The sequence below is a fragment of the Oculina patagonica genome, chromosome 7 (assembly GCF_052425735.1).
Source record: "Oculina patagonica isolate OP01 chromosome 7, crgOcupat, whole genome shotgun sequence".
NCBI classification, from domain to species: Eukaryota; Metazoa; Cnidaria; class Anthozoa; order Scleractinia; family Oculinidae; genus Oculina; species Oculina patagonica.
In genome coordinates this window covers 14638178-14662570 of record NC_135764.1, presented here as the reverse complement: position 1 = coordinate 14662570, position 24393 = coordinate 14638178, and the positions used below count along the sequence as shown (strand labels likewise).

Sequence of the window (24393 nt, the reverse complement as noted above, 5' to 3'; positions counted from 1 at the left end):
CATTTTTTGTTACTTGCTATCGATTGGTGTCAGCCAATCGATTACTAATAGGTAATCACATAAAAGCACATCGCCAATTTTGATTGGGAGATTGATCTGATTAAGGAAGTTCGAAAGTATCGGACTTGAGGTTAAATTGTCCATGTCCTCAAAAGCATGGCTCAAGGAACTCCTTCAGCGGTGATTTACTTCAAACTTATGAAAATCGATCCTGCAATGGAACTCTAACAAGTCACTCGTTTCGTCAAGCTTGTTAAATTTCTCGTTTGCCAAACCTTTGGGGACTTTAATAACACTTTTTTCTTCGTCAGATATTAAAATGCCAGAAAACAGTTGACAATTCAGAAAAATACAAAATGCGCACTTGAGATAAAATGAATTTAACCGACCTTAGTAAAAGGAAACAACAAGTTAAGACAGCGTTCTAAAGGGAGGTTGCCTTATTTCGCTTTGCAGTCGAGGCAAGCATACATACAAGACAGCTTTATAAACAGGAAGTTTATTTAAGGGGGTTTCCCTAATTCTCGGAATAATTTCCTTCTATCACCGTTCGCATGCCATTCCGGTAGGTCACGTGAAAAACGCCTGTCAGTTACTTATTGTCACGCTAACTATCTTCCTTTTCTCGAAATTTTTAGAAGTTTTTAAAACAGACTGTACCGTGCCGAATATCTTTCATTGATTTCCATGATTTTCAGGATTTGTTTTTCGTATTTTTCTTATTGACAACCAAAGGCATTGAATGAATGATATTCGTTCGGCATATTAAATAGAGATTTATAGTAGCCACCAACCTGCCTCGTATTAAAACCGTAATGTCGTAATCAGAGAAACGCGACTGAATAGAACTGCAGGAAAAAAGTGGGTCATTATGACAAAAAATGAAAAATTATTCTTGTAAAAAAAATTAAAAGTTCTGACCTGAATGAAATGATCACATATTACCCCGAGACAAGGAAACAGGAAACAGGAAACAGGAATCTTAAAGAGGGGGTTCCTCTTATTCCTGGAACAATTACACTTTCAAGTACACTTGGTCGATAATGTAAATACCCTAGTACCCTCTAAACTTCCTGTTTGCTAATATAACTGGCTATATAACTGGCTAACTGGGTGGTCTTTTGATGCTCCGTTCAGATCGGTCGTTTACAATTTTCCTCTCATGTGACCCTCGCCTGACAATTTCATTTCTCCTGTGGCACACACGAACATCATCGGCTACACAAGATAGGTAGGTGACAGATATCCGTTCTAACTTCTATCATATACACAAACGAATACTGTTGATTCAATGCTTGTGAATGTCATTAAGTTGTACAGAAAAAGCCAATCCTAAATTATTGAAAACAATGCAAAGACATTGGGTTATTAGTGGAGACAGCGCGGTATGTAAAGGGCGTTTTTTGAAGGGGAAAAGTAGAGTTAAATTTGAGAAGAGTAAGACGGTCTCTTACTGTGGCATTTTCTATTTCACTGGCTCAGAAAACTGTTTGGCGTTTTGCCCGTAAGAGTTGTTTCGCAACGACAAAGCCCCTTGGAATAAGTGAAAGCCCCTATAAACCCTAGCTTCTTGTCGACTACTTCACTAAGTTGTCTTTACTCGGTGCTAGGACGTATCATTCAGGTCGGTTGCGTGAAACGTCCCTCAACGACGACATTTTTATCAATGACCAAACGTTGTTGTAAAAAAACGTTGCATTGAATTCCGAGAAATGAAAGATAGACTCTGACCCTGTCAGCTTCTGCAGCTTTATTTGCTCTATATACCTAAATAAAGGTCAGGTCATATCCGGTTGTGAATATCCGCTTCTGTAGCGTGACTCTATATTTGTACTATTGCAAAATAATTACGCAATGCACTTCGTGCAAATTAGGCTCGAATAGCTCTTAACACATTACATTGTGGTTAAACTTTTAATGCAACCAAGAATTGATACAAATGCTGAGAAATAATTCCGTGATAACTGCATGTCTCTACCACCACTCCAAGCTGTTTTTATTTTCTCAACAGAATCTGGCAAGTCTGCTTGCAGCAATCTTCGGCAATCACACATTCAAAATTTGTTTTATTTTTACCCGCGGTCTGAGTTTTCGAGACATCCAGAGGTTTTGAGTTTTCTTTTTCGGGTCTGAGTTCTGAGTTTTCGAGACAACCGCTGTTCTTTAAAATTAAAAAAAAAATACATCGAATTCCGAGAAATGCCGGAAGATAGAATTTGACTTTTGCAGTTGAAAATTAAAGTTGTCTTGACGCTTTGCCCAAACTATGGTCCGTTTTGCCAGTGGGATGCCTGGATCATACAGTTAAAAACAGTAGATCTTCTTGTAATAAGTGAAACCCGCTCTAAACATCCTGGTTTACGACCTGATTTACTTGATTTATGGCGTACTCGGGGTTGACTAGGGGGTAAGTAGAACTACCAATATACCTGAAAAACCTGTACCCAGCATACTTAAAATATCCCTTTCAAAATCATGCAAAATACCACCATTTGGAAAAACACAGTGTACTTTATACCCACGAGAGCTTAAAACTGTATACCAAATTTAAATTCCCCCAGTATACCTTATACAAAAAAACCCTAGCCGACCCTGATTTTTCTAACTATTTAATTTGCGACACAACGCCACATCAAGGTCATTTGTCGTAATGACAGAACTACAATTTAATTACTGAGCTCTAGTGAATGTATTGTAAGTAAAACAAAACACAAGTAAGAGATGAGCTTATGCCTCCAAGATTTGTAGAGTCCAGTCCACAATCGAGTCTGACAAGTTACTGTCGTTACTGTATTTGTTTTATGCCACCAATGGTGACCTCAGTATGGCATATTTATTTATTTTTGGAATAATAATATTCACGTCTAGACACGTCACAGCTTGGCTTTGTACAAAGCGTGAAAACACGTAACAATCTAATTTCTGTTGTCTTCTTTTAGATGTCTTCGATTTTAACAGGGGTTTTTAAAGCCACCATTGGCTTGCTTGTAAGAAAGGGTAGGGGCAAGGCAGCGGAGAAACTGAAAGATGGCGATGTAACAGATGAAAAATTTCGTCGATTGATCGTGCGTGAAATAGACGATATCAAGTCCAAGTTGGATGGATTATCAAGGAAAGATTTGCTAGCAAGTATCAGCTTCTTCAAAGAAGGAATTGAGCTGCTTTATGAAGTGTTTGATAAGGCAAGATCTAGAAGTGGTTCGGTAACTTCACAAGACGATTCTGCTGAAGCATTTTCCTTCGTTAAAGGGATGCGAAACTTGGAGCTCTCTGGCCTGGATGAATCAGCTACGAGAAAGCTAGCAAACGCAAAGGAAAGATTCAGCGATGCCCGTAAAAAAGCAACAGAAGCGTTTAATAACGAAGCTCTAGAAACGTCACAGCGTATTCTCGCAATGCAATACCGAGTTATGGCAACGATTCTAGAAACAGTAGACAATCCCGCGGACGCAGTAGCACCATGCAGGGTATGCATTGAAGAGCTGCACTGCCTGCCATCTGTCCAGGGCTGTTTCGGAGTAGAGCTACGAACAAAAAAAATCTGGGCTCGATTTGGCAAAGATGAACGGAGGAAAATTATTTCCAATGTGTGTCACGTGAATTTTGTCATCTATGGTGTCACGCTGATGATCTGTTTCGGTAACAAGGAGCTCTCAAACTGGCCTTGCATCGGCAGCGGAGAAAAAGCAGTTGATCCATTGCGTGACGGCAGAGTAGCTAAAGTTCTGCGTAAACAAGGCATGGAGAATTGTTGTGTTACATCATTGTCATTTGGTCAGGAGGGTGAAGAGGAGCACACGCTGGAGACCCCGGAGGGTATCACGACAAACTCCAATGGACATTTCATCGTAGCAGACAATAATAACGTAAAGATGTTTGACAGTAGCGGCGATTTTTCGACCCATTTCAGTCCCCCTTCGGATGACGTAAACGTGACGTTAAATGTTCTTGATGTGGCCTCAGACATGAATGACGACATATACGTGCTAGTCAAGTTGAATAACCTTGAAAGCGAGAGCGTTGTTTACAAATTTGACGAAAATGCTAATCGGTATGACACGTTTCCCGTGAGAGGAGGGCATTGGTACAGAGTGACGGCCACCGACCGTGGCAAGGTGCTGGTCCTGGGGAGACCAACAGCCGGGGAACCGCGAAGCGTGGAAAACGAGATTTGCGACAAAAAAGGTCCTTCCTCGCGCACGGCACGTCGTGTTCGTATTTTGCGCTCTGCGTTCAGGTCCCCTAAGCCACCAGTTCTGCAGGCTAGCAGACCTGAAGAACGTGATGTGGTTGATGTGTACGAGAGTGATGGACAGCTCGTTCGCAGCTTTGGAGAAAGAGAATTAAAGGATGCGCGAGACATCACTGTTGCTAATGATGGCCGTGTTATGGTACTGGACAGGGGTGACGACTGTGTTCACGTATTCAATGAAGATGGCGACCATCTTGACAAGTTTAAACTCCAAGGATGTTATTCCTATCCTAAAATTGCATTTCACCAGGCAAGTGAACATGTCGTCGTTGGTGGCATAGAACAAGAGGAAAGCCTCGTCCACGTGCAAATATACAACAAAGATGGCGTGTTTGTGCGCAGCTCTCAGATCCATGAAGAGGGGATTGAAGACTTACAAGGGATTACAGTGACCACAGAGGGACGCATCGGTGTAGTTTTTAGAGTTATCGGTGACAATTACAAGGTACTCGTTATGTAAAAAGATGAAATGTTTAGGGGCCACATCTGACCACTTCTAGTTTCAAAACGCACTGTGTGTATTATCCGTGATAGCAGTTTGGTTTATGCTTTAGGGTGAAACTATTTTGTAGGGCAGCTTATCTGGCAGCTTATCTGGCCTGATATTTTTTCCTTTCACTCTTATTTTTTTAAAAGGATAAATTGAACAGTTTTCTCGCCTCGACTAATTTAAGTGACAGGCCAATCAGCTACAGTCAGCATGGACAAAGATGACTTGACACAAATTACTGTGCAGTTTAATTTAGAAAACGGGTTTGGCAGGTTTTCTATAATCTTAAAAAAATAGCAATATGTATAGCAATAAAAGTGAATAGCAAGGGTAAAAACTTGAAGAGAACACTTAAAACACTTATGACGGATTTGGTAGCCACTAAATTGAGTTATTAACTAGTGAAAACTGTATGTGTGATTTTACACTATTTTCAGTAATGCATAGATTATTGTGTTAAAATATTTTTGATGTGCCTTTAAAGATAGCAAAGGCAAAAATCAAAATGGACTAGCTAAGAAAGGGTTCACCTTCACTCCAAGACAACTTAAATATAATGCACTGTATAAGGGACGGACCATTTGTTTGCTTGGAGGGGGGGGGGGATGAAAAATTTTCCTCTGCAAACTTTTTTTTTTAGTTTATACACCTCTGCAAACATTTTTTTCGAAATTCTTACTATTTTTTGTTATACATATCATGTTTGCAAACAATTTATTTTGTCTTTCCAGGCCATGCAAACAATTTTTTTTAAAATATTTTTCATCCCCCCCCCTCCAAAAAAATAATGGTCCGTCCCTAATGCTACTGTACATTAACAGATTATCTTTTTTGGTTTAGTCTGGGGGCTTAGAGTATGTCTGACTTCTAGTCATGTTGTGACTAGCATCATTTTTACCTTATATCAATAAAACCCTAGTGACAGCTTTCTGTTTGGTCAGTTTGTCTACACAATTGAAGAACGTGAGCGTAAACGTTTCTTGATAGACTTTCTTAAAGTCGTTCGCTTCGAGCTCTCTCGCTTTGTGCTCTCTTTCGCCTTTCGCGCTCTGTGAGCTCGACTTGTAAGCATGTAGTCTAGATTCATGAAAGCTATAATGGCATCGACAAATTAATTCACTGCCATTCATTTTGCGATAACAATTAAATGGTCTTAAGCTCCACTGTGACCTCTGATAAGCTGTGAATGAAGTCAATGAGACGTTTCAGTTCGATGTAAATTCGTGAAGGAATGCAGGGAATGAATTCAGTTATTAATGAACAAAGCGACCAATAAGCCCCAACTGATCGAGAATAAATAGAGTATCGTATGCCCGGGGTGGGTACTTGACCTAAGTTTAGGTATAGGGGTGCAGCTGGGACCCGGGGGGCGGGGGGGGTACTCCCATATGTGGCCTATATAGGTATGTGCCGCCCGATAGGGTATGGTTTTTGAGGTTCTCGGTCCTTAAATAGGGTATCATTTTTGCTCCTTTGGCAATGTATTCCCGGTGTGATCCTTAGATAGGGTACCTAAATTCTATTAGCTAAAATAAACGCCAAGCTAAACGAAAAAAAGATACCTCAAAACTGAATTTTCTGTTCAGGTATTACAAAGCGATTTTATAAAGATTTGTGTCTTGCCGTGCGTGGTTAGCCGTTATTTGGGTCGTCACGGAACGCTTCTCTTCCCCTTGAATAGGGTGTCATTTTTCGATTTTGGGCCTTAAGAAAAAGGGTATCAATTTTCGCTTTCTTTATCCTTAAATAGGGTCAGGGTTTAAGAACCTTGGCGGCACACCCCTATCCGAAATTTATGGGAGTACCCCCCCGGGAGCTGGGGGTTTGAAACCCTGACCCTGTTTAGGACAAAAGAAACTTAAAATACCTACCCTGTGTAGGACAACACCCCCTATTTTAGGACCCTATTTAGGACAAAGGACAACATCAACAATCATTTACGCTTTATTGTGATTGCGTCCTATACGCGATGTTTGACACATTGAAATGCGAAAACACCGATCCCACCAAATAAATAAAGCTTTTTATTGAATCGAAAGCGAAAACAATGTTAATACATGGACGACAGTCTTGCATCCATACCCTGTCTAGGACAGCTTCAGACCCTGTTTAGGACAGAGGAGCTTGAAATTATATACCCTGTTCAGGGCCGGAGGAGTCAAAAACCATACCCTATCCAGCGGCACGTCCCCGTATAGGCCATATAGAGGGTGCCCCCCCCAGGGATCGTATGGTTAATCACTTGGAGAATTGTCCGTTTTCTTTGGAATACCACGTGCGGAGTAAGATAAAAGATCTGAAGATATTTTTTCGATGTTTTGATTGAAGTGCAATACAAACTTGCAGCTTGCTTTACTTAAGTTAAATGTATGTTGCTCCATGTATGGCGGGCTGCAAAAATGCAATTTATATCACTGAACAGTTGTCATTTTCTGGCATCTTAAGAAGTAATATAAATAGAGACTGGTCTATTTGTATACCGTCACAAGTATGACCTGCGTTTGTTTTTCCAGCAGTGTTTATGCTCTCCCCTCAATCATCACTTCATCACATATCAGTCTTTGTGACATGTGACCGACACTGTGTAAATTTAGGACTGGACAGAACTGAACTCTGCGGATTGTATTCCACGGAATTGAATTTCTTACTTTTGGACAAAACGCTTCGAATAACGCCTTCCGAAATTAACAAGAAAACTGTTTAAATGAAACCGTATGCAATGAGATAGTTTTTGTAAGATTGCTTATGATTCAAGGCTGTCCAACTAAAAAGTTTTTTTACGATTGAATTGTTGGATCTTTTAAATGGCAGGAGCTTTACACCAAAAAAAAACAAATACAAAACAATGCTATACCAAAAATACAATAAATGGAAATAAAAATGTTGGAATAAAATTGCTATTCTATTGCTCGGTGCAATAAAATTTTAAGACATAAAAATATATGAAACAAACTAACTAACAAGGAAGAGATTAATTATCGTATTTATTCGATTAAGCGCCCTGGGCGCTCATTAAATTTTTGGACCTTGACAGTGGGCGCTTATTTGAGGTGGGCGCTTTTTCGAGGCTGGACGCTTATTTAATTTTCACCATTTTTAGCAATTAGTAAGTTTAATTTTGCAAGAAAACAATATATAATAACAAAACGCGAGAACGTAGCAAAGCTGATTGAAAGTTTCTGTAAAATACTAGGAAAACTCGGTCGTCGTGGTAGTCTTTAAGTAGTACTTAGTCAATCTCAATTTCAATAAAAATCAATACCCCTCTTGTGCCCTCTTTTTAGGGGGCAGTGGTGGGCGCTTATTCGAGGCTGGGCGCTTATTAACTTTTCCTACCTACAGGGTAGGCGCTTATTCGAGGTGGGCGCTTAATCGAATAAATACGGTAATTTTTGTTGTAGTCCAGTCCACATCGCGATCGGTTCTAGACTGTCCACAGCCTCTCGATTTTTCAACGCAAAAAAGCAAACTAAGCGAGCGAGCGCGAAGCGCGAGCGCGTGTTTTGCGCTGGCGTCCAGTTCTCACGCTGTTCTCACCGCGCGCTCATCGATCGAGAAAACACGAAAAAATAGAGGGCTGTGAACAGTCTAGATCGGTTCAAGTTATATTTATCGCACGCCGCCGATGCTGAGCTCAAATTTCTTTGAATCATATTTTTGGGTGACTAAGCCACAGCAAGATCATTCTGAAGACGCATTCAGCTTCTCTGTTCTACTATGTCCTCGATTGTGACAGCAGTGTTTAAAGCCACAATTGGCTTGCTTGTGAATAAAGGCAGAGATATGGCAGCGGAGAAGCTCAAAGATGGCGATGTAACAGATCAAAAATCTCGTGGATTAATCGTGCGTGAAATCGACGATATCAAGAAGAAGTTGGATGGACAAGCAAGAAAAGATTTGCTGGCAAGTATCAGCTTCTTCGAGGAAGGAATCGAGATTTTATATGAAGTGTTTGATAAATCAAGGTCCAGAAGCGAGTACGGTGCGGTAACAACACAAGCAGCTTGTGCTGAAGCACTTTCTCTCACCAAAGGAATGGGAAACTTAAAGCTTACCGACCTGGATGAATCAGCTACGAGGGTGCTTTCCAACGCAAAGAAAAGATTTGAAGATGCTCGCAGAAGAGCAACAGATGCCTTTAAAAATGAAGCGCTAGAAACGTCTGACCGCATTCTTGCAATGCAGTATCGTGTTATGGCGACAATACTAGAGACAGTAGACAATCCCGCGGACGCAATAGCTCCGTGTAGAGTGTGCATTAAAGAACTTAACTCTTTGTCAGTGGTTCAGAATAGTTTTAGTGTTCAGCTAAAGAAAGGCAAGCAGGCAGTAAGGGGATTGTTCAGCAAAAAGGGACGCAGGAAAATCATCTACAGTGTTTGTCTCGTGAATCATGTCATCTTCGATGTCACGCAAACAGTCGGTAAAGACGTATCTCTCTGGATGTGGCCTACTGTGGATATCGGAGAAGACAAAGTTGATCCATTGCGCGATGAAAGAGTAACTGAAGCTCTGCGTAAACAAGGCATGGAGCAGTGTTGTGTCACGTAGTCATTTGGTCAGGAGGGTGAAGAGGAGCACAAACTGACGGACGCTTTGGGTATTGCTACCAACTCCAGCGGACAATTCGTTGTAGGAGACCTTCATAGCGTTAAGGTGTTTGACAGCAGTGGAAAATTTAGTAATAGTTTCAGTCCTCAAAATGATGTCGTTATTCGAGTGTTATATATTCTTGATGTAGCCACCGATATGAACGAAAACATCTATTTATTAGTCGAGGGACTTAAGAAGCTTGATGAGAGCTATGAGGGCGTGCATACTGTTTACATTTTTAGCAACACCGCCGACCTACACCGCAAGTTTCCTGTGAGGAGACGGAACTCAGACAGACTGACGGTTACTGACGGTGGTAAAGTACTGGTACTGGGGAATCCAGGGAGAAATGTCGTTGATGTGTACGAGACTGACGGACAGTTTGTTCGCAGTGTGGGAGAAGGGGTATTGAAAGATGCGAGCGATATCACTGCTGCTTATGAGGGCCGTGTTATGGTAGTGGACAGGGATTCCAGTGTTTACGTATTCAGTGAAAGTGGAGGCCAACTTAACAAGTTTAAACTCCAAAGATGTTATCCGTGTCCCAGAATAGCATTTCACCGGGCAAGTAAACATGTTGTCGTCGCTGGTATAGAACGAGGGAAAGGTCTCCTGCAGGTGTAAATATACACGAAAGATGGCGAGTTTGTGCGGAGCACTCAAATCCATGAAGAAGGGATTGGTCAGTTACATGGGATGGCAGTGAACGCGGTGGGACGCATTGTTGTAACTCTTGGCAAAAACCACAATTACAAGGTACACGTTGTGTAAAAACATGTAATGCCACAACTGAATGTCTTTCCATATAGAAAGAAAAGAAAAAGAAGTATATATCTAAACTTAAATGTAAACAAGGGAAAGTTATGTAGTTTAGCTGCAGTTTTTTTGGGCCCCCCCCCCCCCCCCCCTCCCTAGCCCTCTTTTGAGCACCTCTAGATCTTCCAATTGCAAGTATGCAAAATAATATATAGCAAGGTAAAAAACAAAGATGAACATCTTCAAGGTTGCTCTTTTAATAAAGGTCTTTATACACGTTACTGTATATCACTGAGCTTATAATTGCCGTTGGTGGTAATCGTTTATAGCATGAAAACTAAGTGGCTATTAACATGGTTATGTTATGTGATCTCATTCTCTTATTATCAAAAGGCAAGCACTCGTAAATATTTCATATGCATGTTGCAGTGCCGTAGCAAGAGGAGGGGCCAGGGGGGCCCCGTGCCCCCCCCAGTTTTTTCCCCAAAAAGTTAAAACAGACCTGTATAAAATGTTGAAAATAAAATTTTATCTCCTGAGAGGTTTGAAACAATAACATTTGTACTTCTTTTCATTTGTTTGTGGGGGACAACCAGCGGCACAAGCACCTGTTTGGGAAGTTTTAAAAAAACGACCTGCAGATGAAGTCTACGTTTGCCTCTAAGGCAACTCAGACAGTTTAATAACTGCGAACTTACTATGATGACTCTGAAAGGTGAAACATTTGCTGGTTTCAAGATACAGAGACAGTCGGTTTTCTATTTTGTAATTGACGTTGCAAGTGTTATACTCTCTTCAATGTGCATTGGTTTGCTGAGACAGTGTAGGAAGTAAATAATTCGCGATATGCGTAAATCACAAATAGCTCTTGGAGAACGCTGGAAATAGCATTTCTAAGCCTCTAGATTTCAAACTTTTCTGGGGGGCATGCCCACAGACCCGCCTAGCGGCTCGCGCCTCCGGCGCTCGCGTACCCCCCCCCCCCCACTTATTTTACCCTTGCTACGGCACTGTAGTGTGTACCAATAAGCCAGGGCCGTACGTAGCCGCTTGGAGGCAAACCCAACCAAGGCACTTGCCTTAGTCATTTGTTTCTTATTTTTTTTTTAAGGGAGAAATAAAAAACCTAGGAAGAGAATTTAACAGTGGACATTTACTCAGTCAATTTCTTTTTCTGGCTACGGCCCTTAAAGCTCCTTCGTGAGGTTTTTTTTTTTGTCACTGCAATAAAATGAAATGTCTAGTTTTCCATTGAGTGTCGTATCTCTTCGCTGAAGTATACGTGTTTTTAATTATTAAATTATTTAGGCGTAGGCGAGTTAGTTTTTCAGTTTTACTCATGCTTTGACCACAAAATTTAAACACGTTTTAAGTTTCTGCTTCTTTGTACGTGTTGGTTATTTTAGCTCATAGAAGTTATCTGTAGTTTTACCTTCTGGATATTTACTCAGCTTTGTAAATAACCTGAAGAATCTATTTCAAGTGTATGTAGAGATCTTCAAGATTTGAAATTAATTCGTGAATTAGCATGTTCCAGGCTTTCAGTTAGTTGGGGAACAGTACAAAAAAACAGCGAGCGAAAAGTTCTTCGCGCTTATTCCGTTTTTCGCGCAGCACACCACCTAACCGAAAGCCTGAAACAAGCTATTCCTGAATACATTCCTCTAACTTTGGTTTATTGGTCGTGTGTACACATTTGAATGCAACAACATATATGTTATGTGTCATTAAACTACATAACTATGATCCAGTCTTAATAGCTTCGCTTTCTCATCCCTTTCAATATTTGATTTCTTGGTAAAGTTGTCGAAGGGTCGAAGCTCGATGTAAATTTTATTTTAAGTTAATTTATTGCCAGTACTTAGATTTATCGATTGAAGTTTCATTACTCCTATCTGAAATCTTAAAAATTTTGACAACTGAAACCTTTCAGTAAATAATAAAGATGGTAAATTTCAAGCTCGGTGATAAATAGTGAAGAAATTATTCAACATGACACGAGCGTGAGACACAGAAAAAATCTGAGTCCCGACGGGAATCGAACCCATGGCCTCCCAGATACCGGTTGGGCGCTCTAACCAACTGAGCTACGAGAGACTCGTTGTGAGCCGGGCCATTTACTAGGTTGATATGTGACACGCGTCCTGCATACTGCTAGGATCAGCAATGTCGAAATCATCAAATGTGTAGTAAATAATAAAGATGGTAAATTTTAAGCTCGGTGAGAGTCTCTCGTAGCTCAGTTGGTTAGAGCGCCCAACCGGTATCTGGGAGGCCATGTGTTCGATTCCCGTCGGGGCACATACATTTCTCTGCCAGTCATATTTAAATTTATTTCAATTTAGCGGTCGATTCTCGGAAAAGCGACCCTAGTTTCTAGGAATCACTACGTCACGAGCAGGTCACGCACAAATCAACAAGCAATTTGTCCGACAATGTTCTTGATTTCCGGTCACGTCTCGTCACGTCATTTCAGTAAAGTCAGTTAATACATTTTAAAACATACATATCAATTTCTTGTGGAAATATCATGAAGCGAGCTGACTTCCAAGGTCTTCCAAAGGCTTTTCGATGACAAGGTTCACATGCTTAGCTGGCATTAGCTAATTTAAAAGTGTTTGGAGAATGCAATAAATAAAAGTGATAAACCAACGCACTTGTTAAAACTCTACATCATCTGTGGGAATTAGGGGAATCCCCGAGTCAAGTAAGCTCAAGTTATTAATGTTCTTGGTGTAAAAGAGATACGCTTCTATTTGAAGAGAGAGTCTGTCAGCCAAGTAAAACGCAATATGTTAATCATTGTTGGTAACTATGTGTATCTATGCCAAAAAGTTACCATTTATAACGAAGTCCTCTGTAAATTGCACTTTTATTGTTGTTTCTTTTGCAGTTTTCATGATATACAATCCATAAAATCAAACATTTTCTAGAAGTGAAAAAAAAAATATTCCGATATAATTTTAACCTCGAATTGAACTGCTGTAAGCGCACTAATAACTCTTGCAGTCTCTTCTAACGGGCCGTCGACATATTCACATGCCCCCTCGTCAACTGCTTGGACAGAAAGGGTGTGGTGGTGGTGGTGGGGGGGGGGGGGGGGGAGTGAAATTTGGACGAAATTGTGACCAGTCAATAGGCATAAATAGATTGTGCTCGGCAACTTTTGAGCAACATTTAGCGTTTTGAGCAACTTTCTGTAGTGCCAGCAACCTAAGGCAACTTTTGCCTTCCTTGGCAACTTTTGAGCAACAAATTGACATAAAACCGATCCAAACCATAAAAGGTCGTTTCATTTCGAAAGATTTTTCTCATTTTTAACTATTTTTTATCTTTTTTTATTATTTTTTATTTATTTTTTTATCTATTATTGAAGTTATGTTGAGTCAAAGTATTTATATTTCTCACATAACAATGGATTTTTGGCCTCTTTTAATGATTGTAAGAATATTTAATGAAAATGTTTTAATGGCAACAAACAAACAACCACGTTTTGAGTATTTATCTTAAACAAAACGACTCTAGAGAGCAACTTGTCTAAATTTTGGTGGCAACTTTTTGATATTTGAGCAACTTTAGAGCAACTTTTGTGTATATTGTGAAGCAACTTTTCCTGGATTTACTAGCACAATCTACTCATGCCTACCAGTCAACCGCTTGCACCACTTAGTGACAAAACAACTGCAACGACCCATAAGCCGAAACTGGTTGCAACACAGCTGAACCACTGAAAAAGTTAAACTGTGACTTTTATTGACCTGTTAAAGGAGTTCCTACTGTTACAACAAACTGATGCTGTTGGCCGGGAGATCCCCTTCCACCCAGTGGTGGGGAGCTATGAAACTTGGCTATACTTGAAGGCTAAATTGGTGGAATTGACTGAAAACCTGTTTCAGAAAAAGAAAAGCATTCAAATGTTCTAAAATATGGATACAAATTTCACCAATTCTACGTTCTTAACTTCTCGCTCGTCGCCATTTTAACAACGCTTGATGTTAACAAGCAACATGCGGGGTCTATGATCTTATGTGAGACCCTTCCTGGCTATGCCATGCTGATGAGTCCTTACAAGGACGAAACAGCTGTCCATGGCTGCCACTCCACGGGTAATAGGCTGTGCGCATGCGTACAGGTCTTGGCCGGGCCGTGGAGATGTGTCGTGTGACCATTGCATTCAGTGGTTTATTTTTGCTATAAAAATAGTCTCTGGTTATATTTAGAAAGAGTGGCTATATAAAATTTACTTTTCTGTAATATAAAGTAGCATAAAAATGGATAAAAATCAAAACTAAATGTTCTAAAATATCTGCTATAATATAGGTAAGAAGATAAAGTTTTGTACGTCATACAATCGCTATCAATTCTACTTATCTTCGTTTGAAGCAGTAATTATGCAGCTAATATATTATTTTCTACCATAATTGCAAATACAATGAAGCAGTAACAAAACATCGATCATTCACAGTTGATGTGTAATCGTAACTTACAAAACAACCATGGCTTTAAACATTGTCTAAACTAATCTAAACTAATTTGAGAAATGTACCAATAAATAATTGTATCGCGCTAAATTCTAATGAACTACGGTCGAGCCTACGCTTTTGAAAGGACACATTTCGTCCTCAATTCTTGATGGCACCCAGATTGAAGCTGTTGTTTTAAAAAGGGGGAAATGTTCACAGTCTGTAAAAAATGAGCAACAGTGGTATACAAAATAAAAATCACCATACCTCATTGCACCACTAAAAGTTCTGTCAGGAGTACGGGTGCTGTCATTATCTGACCTGTTATCTTTTTCTATCGCGACATTAAGTCTCTAGCTTCCTCCTCTTGTATCCCAAAATACATTATATTTAAGAAATTAATTAAAACTACTAAGGCAATGAACGGCAGTCCAACATAGTCAAGTACTTAGGCTAATTGTATCTTGCTTGATTACTTCGTCTTATTCGGCGCAAGCGTATGTAGAGAATTCTTGATGCTTTTAACATCAATCACAAGACTTATCACAACGCAAATAGCAGTGATGAAAAATACCACCCAAAAGCTAATCTTAAGGTATTTCATTAATAGACGACGATCTTGTTGGTTTCCTCTTCCGTTTGTGTAGTCCTTCACTAGCCTGACTCCTTTTCTCTGGCAAATTGATTCAACATCTTCTGCAATTGCTGGCCTTCCCACAAAGTAACAGCAAGACTTCTTATTGGTGGACTTGAGCGCCTTCTCGAAATCTATTCGACCATTGATGAGCTGGATCTGGGTTTCTGTAGCTGACATTTCGCCTTCGCCTGGTTCCACAGCTCCGGTCACGTAAAATTGGAAATTTATGGTAACAGCATTCTTCTCTTTGATCCTCTTTAGGAGTTCGTCGACAGGTTTCCGCAAAAAATCGTAGAACGCTTTGCATCGGACTGAGTAGAAAATGTCAATTTTAATTTTTTGGCGTCCTTGCTGTGGTGGTTCTGATTTGTGGGCGAGATAACTTAGGACATCCAATACATAGCCGCAGCCAGATCCTGTAGCGAACAGAACATAGTGCGAAGGTAACTGTGGGTCTGACACGTCTGCCAGCTGCTTGTTCAACTTCCAAACAGATGAACGATAGGGTCCCCAGGCATGGAAAGTAAAAGTTTCCTCACTATTTGCCAGCCAACTTGTCCAAGGGAGGCACATTTGCTCTTCGTCTTCCATTATTGATATCACAAAGCCAATGTCCCATGTTGAATCGTGCGACAAATTGGCAAATGTGGTAAAGGGATGCGAACGTTGAGGCAGTATTCCTGTACTACCTTTGTCGTGATGCAGCAGATAGTAGACATCACCTACAGCGTGCTTCACGTCCTTATCCAGTTTGATGTACATAATTACGTACTCGTTGTTTCCAATGACATCTTTTCGTACAATACGACCATGATGATGCCGGTAGACCCAGATGGAGAGCACTCTGTCGATGCACCAGAGACCAAGAATTGGAAGGTTAGCGACTTGTGACAGGCCATGGGAGATCTTTCGAATGTTGTCAATGGCATACCAGATTCCGGCAAAAATGTGCAAAGCCATTGCTAAAGAATAGCTTCTTTGGTTAGCGTAATGTGATCGGCTTACAGGAATAAAGACGCAGAAGATGACGATCATGATCATAAACCGGTAGATCTCGTCCGCGGTTAGATGAACCCCCCTGTGGTCGTTGAAGGTCCACCCTTGAACAGCAGCAGGATCCCAAAACTTTGACCAGTTCAAGTGGTCTGGATACTTGCTAAAGTTGAACGTACTCGGGGGATAATACTTCAGGTCTGTGCCGTCAATAAGGGGTGGAACGAAGATTACGAGGACATGGGCCAGAGACGGTATAGCCATCAGAAAGATCCCAGCAAATGTGTGAATTCTTGAATGAACACCACGAATTCCGTCCAACGTGATCCACTTTGGAGCGACTTCGCTGATGAAGTTTGGAAAGCACCACATCATTGTGTAGAACATTAAGTTCTGTGAGGTAATAAGGAGGCGCGCCGTGGCAGCCCACACGACATTGGTGGTAGTCTCACCAATGTTGGTTCCCCAAAGGCGTTTGGGGAATTTTGCTGCTCTTCCAAGAACCACGTCACCTTTTAGGACAAATCGATCGACCACGCAGAGTATTGTCACAACCACAAATACGACCCAAACCAAGGCTTCGTATGAAATGGTGAATGGCCTTCGAGTTCGACGGATGGAGAAGCTCGAATTTCGGGACGAATGCACCTGATCTTCAGGAATTTCCAAGGAAACTCCCAGGGACTTCGGTGAGACTTTGTTTCTCCTAGAAGGCGGCCTTGATTTTTTATGGCGATCTTCCACTTTCTGTTATACAAAAAAATACAAAGCTGTTAAATAACATTATAGACCTAAAGTTTTTTGTTACCCTTTCTGGATAGAGTTATTCAATAGTTAAAAAGATAATGAAGTAATGAATAGTCTCAACAGGAAAATTGTGATAGTACTGTTAATCCATTGAATCGATAACATTATGCTCGAGTTACACGATATTATGTTAATCAGTTATAATTTGAAATACAATCAACTCTCTCTAAAACGGACACATTCAGGACCGACTCCTGCGGTCCGTCTAATAGTGAGTTTAGTTACTGTAAAATGATTGAAAAACCGACAAGGACAGGACCAACACCAATGTCCGCCTTATAGAGGTGTCCGTTAAGAGGGAGTTGACTGTATTTCATTAACAAGAAATTACAACTTCAATTAGAAAATTTATTCGCAGTTGTTGGCATGGTGACGAATGAATCGAGGCTCATTTCGTAACACTTCGGAGACGCCGAAGACAACTAAATGAGTTTTTATTTGAACGTTTTGCGATTATCGATCTATTATTTTGTTCCAATATCAGAACTAAGCAACGTTCGAACCCAATCAAAAAAAAAAAATATCACGCACCCCTTGTTTTTATTTTGTCAACCAGGGTAATCACGGAGGTAATTGAAAGTTTAGTTTTGACTATAACAGTTCTTCCTTTTGTTGTTTTGGACAGTTCCACCTACCAACGAACTATGAAAATTCTATAGGTGAGGAAAACAAAAAACGCCTACCTTCAAATCGTGTAGAAACTCTTGGTATTTAAAACCCGTCTCGTCTGTGTACATATCCATGACAACCTTAAAGTATTATATAACTTGTGTTAAAATACATCGGTGTAAAGTTAATTATTTGGCTTTCTGTTAAATTCATTCTGACGAATGTTTTGAACTTCGCGTTTTCATTGATGCCTTCCCGGGATAGACTGAGGCTGCAAAACATGGGAGAGGCAGCTAACGTACAGTTGAAACGTTGGAATATTTATCCACGAAGGATCTTGAAAAGAGAGCATCTAATGCAAATTACTGGAGTTGGGGTCAATTTGGACCGCGGAAGAACTCTAAATATTTTGCCTCCACTTTTTGCCTCTCTTGTTTGGAAGCGTTTATATGAAGTAAATTTCAAATTATTCCCTCAGCACTGGTCATTATTAAGCATTATTAATGCATTATTAAGCATTATTAAGCATTACAGGCTTACCTTTAAATCCTCTTTTTCAGAGACCTCAGTGAGAATCTGAAAGAAGTCCTCAGCCTGTTTGTCAAGTGTTTGGCCATTTGTTCCATTCCTGTGAATCGAAAATAAACGGGATGAAGAAATTACTTTTTGACTTGAAAGGCAAAGTGATAAAGCCACGTTACCTACAGATAGTAATCATTAAAGCTACTTTGGCAACTTCTTACGCTTATGTGACCGGCATACTTAACATGAATACATCTAATTTGAGAAAGGTTGTCGGAAAAAAGCACAAAAGTGCACGCGACAAGACCGAAAGATAGTATGGGTATTCACTTGAATTTTGCATATTGGCTTGGAGGAAATGTACAAGTTTGTATCTTTGCACGTGAAGATTTTGGTTTTCCTCCCAGGATGTCTTTTATGTAGCTTTACTTTTACTCTCGCATGTCTTTGAGTTTTGAAAATTCTTCTAAAATTCAGCGTGGTTAAAAGTGCCTTGTTTTCACATGCCCAGCCGGGTTCAATCTGAAGAGAAAGAAAACGTGCAAATACGCGTTTGTCATGTCGCCATTTTATTAGTATTCAGCAGGTAGAGTAGCTCTCTACTTCTACCAATACCACCTTTCGGTCCTGTCGCGTGCAGTTTTATGCTGTTTTCCGACCACTTTTCTCGAATTAACTATACGCTAAAAGAAACCCATGGACTTCTGATGACTGTTACGATAGACAAGGCCATGTATTGTAACGATTCGATTATGCTTCCTCCCATTTGTATCATTCGTTTGTTTGCTTTCTTTTATTATCGTATTTATTCTAAGAGCTCCTCGTTTTGATAATCGTGAGTCATTAGTAGTAATGTACTACACTCTGAGGCAAATTTGCCTTAGAGATGTAGTACATCACTACTGCCCGCCGACTGGAACAAATATGGGGACAAAAATGGATTCAAATATTGGAATCAAATATTAGAATCAAAAACTGAAATTCAAACCCTAGAAAACCAAGCCTGTAAAACCAAGCCTGTAAAACCAAGCGAAGCCGAGTTTTATGCTGTTTTTATTATCATGGTAAATCTCTTGTACTGAATATCTGTTGTGAATTGTCTTCTAAAACGATTATGATTTTTGTTATTTTTGAATTCATTTTTTCTTTTTCAAGGTCGGATAATACACTGTTTAAATCATTGTAAATGTTACATAGGTATTTGCTTGTTTCATTTTCTTCATTTAATAATTTTGTTAATGGCTTGCAATGTCCATCTTCCTTTAGTTTTTTATCTAAATATACTAAAGTGTCTAAATTTTCATATACCAAATCTCCGAGTTTTGATAATTCTTTTAATGTTACGATATACTTCAGTGTGTTTATTGCGTCATCAGACATATTTTTGAATGTATTTGCTTTGAAACATATTTTCTTTAAATTTTCCATGTTTATTTTCATGTTTGTCATTTATCTATATATATAGTGTATGTTTTTATTTTTATGCGTTTTTTCATGAATCTCTTATACTCTTTTTTAAAAATCTTGCATCTTAGTGCGTTTAAAACAAACCTCGTTGACATAATGAAAATCAAAACCTAGGATAAACAGATGAGTTTGTCTTTAATATCCATAAGGATATGTTTCTATACAGCATAAAAGCGCTGATCCTAATACCTATGATCTATTGTCAGTATCCATGTTATGGATAATGCTATTGTTTATATGTTTTTGTGTCAAAAGATGTCTCCATTTACCTGCCAATCTGTAGTCATATCCATCACATATATCACATACCCATGATTTATACCGCATGTAAAGAGTCTTGCTTCTCCTAATAGCATCCTGTCTATCTTTTTCACAAAAATATCTTTGAAATCTAACCATTTATACAAATACTTTATATATTTTTATTTTTTATGCGTGATTATATGCTATTATTTTCATGTATCATATCTAAAAAGCTTAGAAGACCGTTATCTATTTTGATATCAGTGGAATTTCCACTTAAATTGCATAATTTGTCAAGTGTTGCTTGTTTTGCCAATTGCCAAATAACACCACCTGTTTGTTTTTGTACGATGTTTTTACTTAATTTGATGTCAACCCCTTTTTTCATTTCTTTGTGTTTATTGAACTTTTTATTTGTTGTCGTATTAACCATAAGTATATCAATACCATTGAACTGGTCACTAGGAATATGAATGGATACTGCTTCTTTGTTTTTATAAGCATTTCTTATACTTCGTTTTTGCTCCGGTGATAATTCAACTTGAATCTCGTGCAATTCAATCATGTATTATACTATACTATAATAATATATTTTATTTTTATGTGTAATTTTATTAATTTATTAACTGAAAATATAAAAAAGCTGGAATTATTATTGAGTGATATGAATGATACTGTTAATATAATAAAGAACAGCTTCTTGAATTTTCTATTTTTATATAAAACATCTGCCTTATTGCTATAGTTTCATAATATTTTGTTCAATACAATAGATTCGAATGTTCTATTTTATATAACATCTGCCTTATTGCTATAGTTTCATAATATTTTGTTCAATACAATAGAACATTAAATCTATTGTATTGAACAAACCAATCATATCACAATAAACTTTTATATAAACATTTGTCATAAAATAAACTTTTATTCTCAAAATTGAATTCAGTCAAAATGCCAAAATCAATACTCACTCTGAAAAATCAGATAGCTAATTGCGAGGAAAGTATCCAAGAATCACTTGGTCTTTGTGCTGATAAGTCTGGTGATATCAATTACAAGCTCGACTTTTCTTTGGAAGGTGTTATTAACAGCTTGACAACTATTGATCTTGATGCAGCCATTGAAGCTGTTTTTAGAGCTCTCCATGTTTTAAATCAATGCGAGAAGATTTTCAATTTGGAGAAAAAACGTCGAAAGTATTCTAAAGAAATACGACGTCGTTTAAAGGCTAAAGAACACAAGCAAACTCTCCAACGCTTGACAATGAAGAATAAATTCGAGATGAAATCAAAGCCCTTCGTTATTCCGAATATGAAGATGATGATGGATAAAGAAAAGAAATTCAAAGAAAATCAGATGAAGATTGATGAAGAAGATGATGATGAAGAAGAAATTGAAGATGAAGATGAAGATGAAGAAATTGCTGAAGAAGATATTGGAGAAAAACTTCAAGAATTGAATCTCAATGATGAAGAACTGAAGTGATTATCTTATCTAAGTTTTTCAGACATTTTCACTTTATTAAGCACAAAGTTTAAATATGTTGTAAATCTTTCATTGGAATCCAGCTGTTAAAGTCATCACTGTATCCCTTCCATTTGACAAGAGCCTGTTTCTTTTTGTAGTCTCTACGGATCACTTTATCAATTCTGAATACATCCTGTTTTGCTTTTAATAATTCAGGTTCATAAAAGCTTCCTTGTATGTCTTCATTATTGAGATCTTTCAATTTGTATGTAATGGGATTAGTATGTTGGATCTTAGTAATTACGAACATTTCTTCACTCCAATTCGGTGTATAACCCTTATCGAAAACAATTCGTTTATACTTAGATATTCGGACCTTGTCACCAACCTTAAATTTTGGTTTAGCTGATAATGGCTCCATATCACCGTATAGGTTAAAGTAAACAGTTCCTTCATTCTTTTTCTTTGAAGCTTCTGTGGGTGTCATTTTGATAGAGCTATGTTTTGTATTATTATATTCTTTTACTATTTTTGGAAGTATTTCAAGATACTGTGTATTACCTTGAATAGTAAACTGTTTGTACATTTTATTTTTCAAAGTTCTATTAAATCTCTCAATAACAACAGCTTTACCTTCATTAAAAGTGGAATACATGTTAATATCATTTTGCTTTAGCCATTCCTTGAATGTTTTGTTATAAAATTCAGATCCCTTATCGACCCAGACATATTCAGGTTTACGCTTGTCATTAATGACAATATTGTTGAAAGCGTTAGTTATTGATGCACCTTTCTTATCTTTCAATTGTATAGCCCAAGCAAATTTACTGAATACGTCAATTATAGTCAATAGATATTTATAACCTTTATTCCATTTTGAAAGTTTATCCATAAAAACTAAATCAGCAGACCATATCTCGTCAATTCCATTTGATATTACTCTTCTAGTTTTAAATTTTCGTCTGATTGGTTTATGTAACTCATCGGCTAATTGTTGAGACCAATCATTTTTACTCAACGCCGTTTTCCTTTTTTTGGCTTCTTTTTTTTTATACCCAATCCGATTTTTCTTTTACTAGCGATTAAAGCTTGTACCCCTGTTGTTCCCCACGGACGGTCTTTAAATGGTATTTTTGATATTCTCTTAAGCATAAGATCATCTGCCTTATGTTTATCAGCTAGTGATTTTGAATTACTGTAGTCAATATCATGCTGTTGACATATGCTATCAAGATTGTTTATTGGATTTTTATATTTAGGATCGTTAGAAGCTAATCTTTCTTCTAATTTAGTACCAGGTCCACAATAATTGTACTTTTTTCCTGTAGGTGTTCTCATATGTAATTCTCCAAGTTTTGATAAGTGTTTTTGAATATCAATGCCAGAACCTCTCATGTCATATTCAATAGCAGAAGGGGGCTTACGCTTTGAAATAGCACCTCCTTTAATAAATTTACTCTTATTCTTCCTGCATATTTGACAAACTGATTTTTCCATAAGCCGACCATTTTTAGCTATTACCTTTTTAGAGTTTAATGATTTGGTTTGTTTTTTACATGATAGACAATACGATTGGCACATTATATATATATTGATTAGATATTTAATCGCAATAATGATTTATCCATTTTCCATTTTTATACTCACTGAAATTGCATTTTGGGTCGAGATTTTCATTTTTATATGCTCCAGCGGGCTTCCAAAAATTAGATGTCTGAATCCCGCTTTTTTTTATTAAATATACCTTTAGCAAAGTCACCGCGCCAATATTTTTTAAATAGATCTTTATCAGCTCCCGTAACTGCCATGATAGCTGACGCCATGTCTTGAGCCTGTTGAAACCCTGGAATTTTATCACCAATCTTTTTGTTAATGGTTTGTCCAACTCCTCGTCCTTTTTTCTCACTGACAAATTTGGTTTTAATGATTTTGCATTCTAAGCAAACGCAACGCAACATAAGTCTTCCGTTCTTTGATCTTACATATTGTTCAGAATTAGGTACGCAATTTGTTATTTTTCTTTGTTTCACACAATACGATTTCATATATAATATGATTACATATTTTTGAAATAATTGCTTATAAAACGTTCATTGTACATTGTGTCAGTCATTGATAATTGCATTAATATATCATGATACTCTCTATCATAAACCAATGCTTGATGCAAGAAATAAATACAATAATAGCCACAAAGTACTGATTTGATATTCTGATATTGTGTGTTATTATACAAAACTTGTTTTATCCCATCTTTCTCAGCTCTCATTTTAAATTCATTTGGGTATGGCATTCCGAAGCTATCAAAGTACCACAATATGTCTTTTTTAACACTAGGAACACAGGCAACCCAGTGGCTACCAACACCTTCATAGCTGTCTAAATTAATGATACATGGGCTATGTTTTTTAGGCATGTGTTCATCTCTGCTGTATATCCCTGTGATATTAATATTTAAATACTTACACCATCTCATTAGATCATTGTTACTTAGAGCTTTTTTGATAAATGTAGGTTTTTTTACTTTTTTTTTGGTTTCAAGATCTTTTTTTTTGGAAGCACCAATCCACCTGTTCTAAGAAATTTATCATATTCACCCCAAGAACCGATGAATGGTGGCGGTCTGTAAGATAATGCATCTCTCTTATTTGGTAGTTTGATTTTACCACCGTTTTTTGATCTTTGTTTCCTAATGTTTGGTGATGGATAATAAGGGTATTCTATTTGCATACCGGACCCTCCTTTATCAGGAGTGACTTGTATTCCTTTTCCAATTACCTTTCGCATTTTACTTATTTGTGCTTTAGATAAACTCAATGTAATGCCTTTACCTTCACTTTTTACTTTATTATGCCGTGTTATTTGTCTTTTTGTAAGGTATAACTCAGTATTACCCTTCTTTTTTATCTGATTCTTGTTAATTAATAAACTGATTTCACTTGAATTTTTGATTGCTCTGGCTAGCTTTTTTATTTGACCTTCTGAAAGAGGAATATATGTTGAAATATATTTTGTGCTCATAGTCTTGCTCTATATATAATAGTGTTAGATTAAATATTACATAAAAATAAGTTCATTTCCAATTTTGTCAATT

The 24393-nt window shown here is 38.0% G+C and overlaps 3 protein-coding genes across 5 annotated transcripts in view; 2 read left to right on the top strand and 1 right to left on the bottom strand.

Annotated features, from left to right (window-relative positions):
- The first annotated feature begins 1103 nt into the window (after positions 1-1103).
- Positions 1104-5667, top strand: LOC144659896 (uncharacterized). The gene is made up of 2 exons (XM_078520414.1): positions 1104-1231; positions 2940-5667. The coding sequence occupies exon 2, from the start codon at positions 2940-2942 to the stop codon at positions 4710-4712; it is 1773 nt and encodes a 590-aa protein (XP_078376540.1). The 5' UTR covers positions 1104-1231; the 3' UTR covers positions 4713-5667.
- Positions 5668-8335: 2668 nt separating this feature from the next.
- On the top strand, positions 8336-10210 carry LOC144660305 (uncharacterized). The gene has a single exon (XM_078520910.1). It carries the CDS (start codon positions 8460-8462, stop codon positions 9291-9293), a length of 834 nt encoding a protein of 277 aa, XP_078377036.1. The 5' UTR covers positions 8336-8459; the 3' UTR covers positions 9294-10210.
- Positions 10211-13823: 3613 nt separating this feature from the next.
- The window catches only part of LOC144661741 (uncharacterized), a 47069-nt gene continuing 36499 nt past the window's right edge, over positions 13824-24393 (bottom strand). For all 3 annotated transcript variants that reach the window (XM_078522563.1, XM_078522564.1, XM_078522562.1), the window contains 3 exons: positions 18141-18228; positions 17675-17740; positions 13824-16931 (listed from right to left, as the gene is read on the bottom strand). In XM_078522563.1, the coding sequence (XP_078378689.1) occupies positions 15027-16931; positions 17675-17740; positions 18141-18228 (2059 nt within the window). In that variant the 3' untranslated portion in view covers positions 13824-15026. The remainder of the gene's footprint in view (positions 16932-17674; positions 17741-18140; positions 18229-24393) is intronic.

Coding starts and splice junctions, on each gene's coding strand:
- LOC144659896 (XM_078520414.1), top strand. CDS start 2,940: ATGTCTTCGATTTTAACAGGGGTTTTTAAAGCCACCATTGGCTTGCTT.
- LOC144660305 (XM_078520910.1), top strand. CDS start 8,460: ATGTCCTCGATTGTGACAGCAGTGTTTAAAGCCACAATTGGCTTGCTT.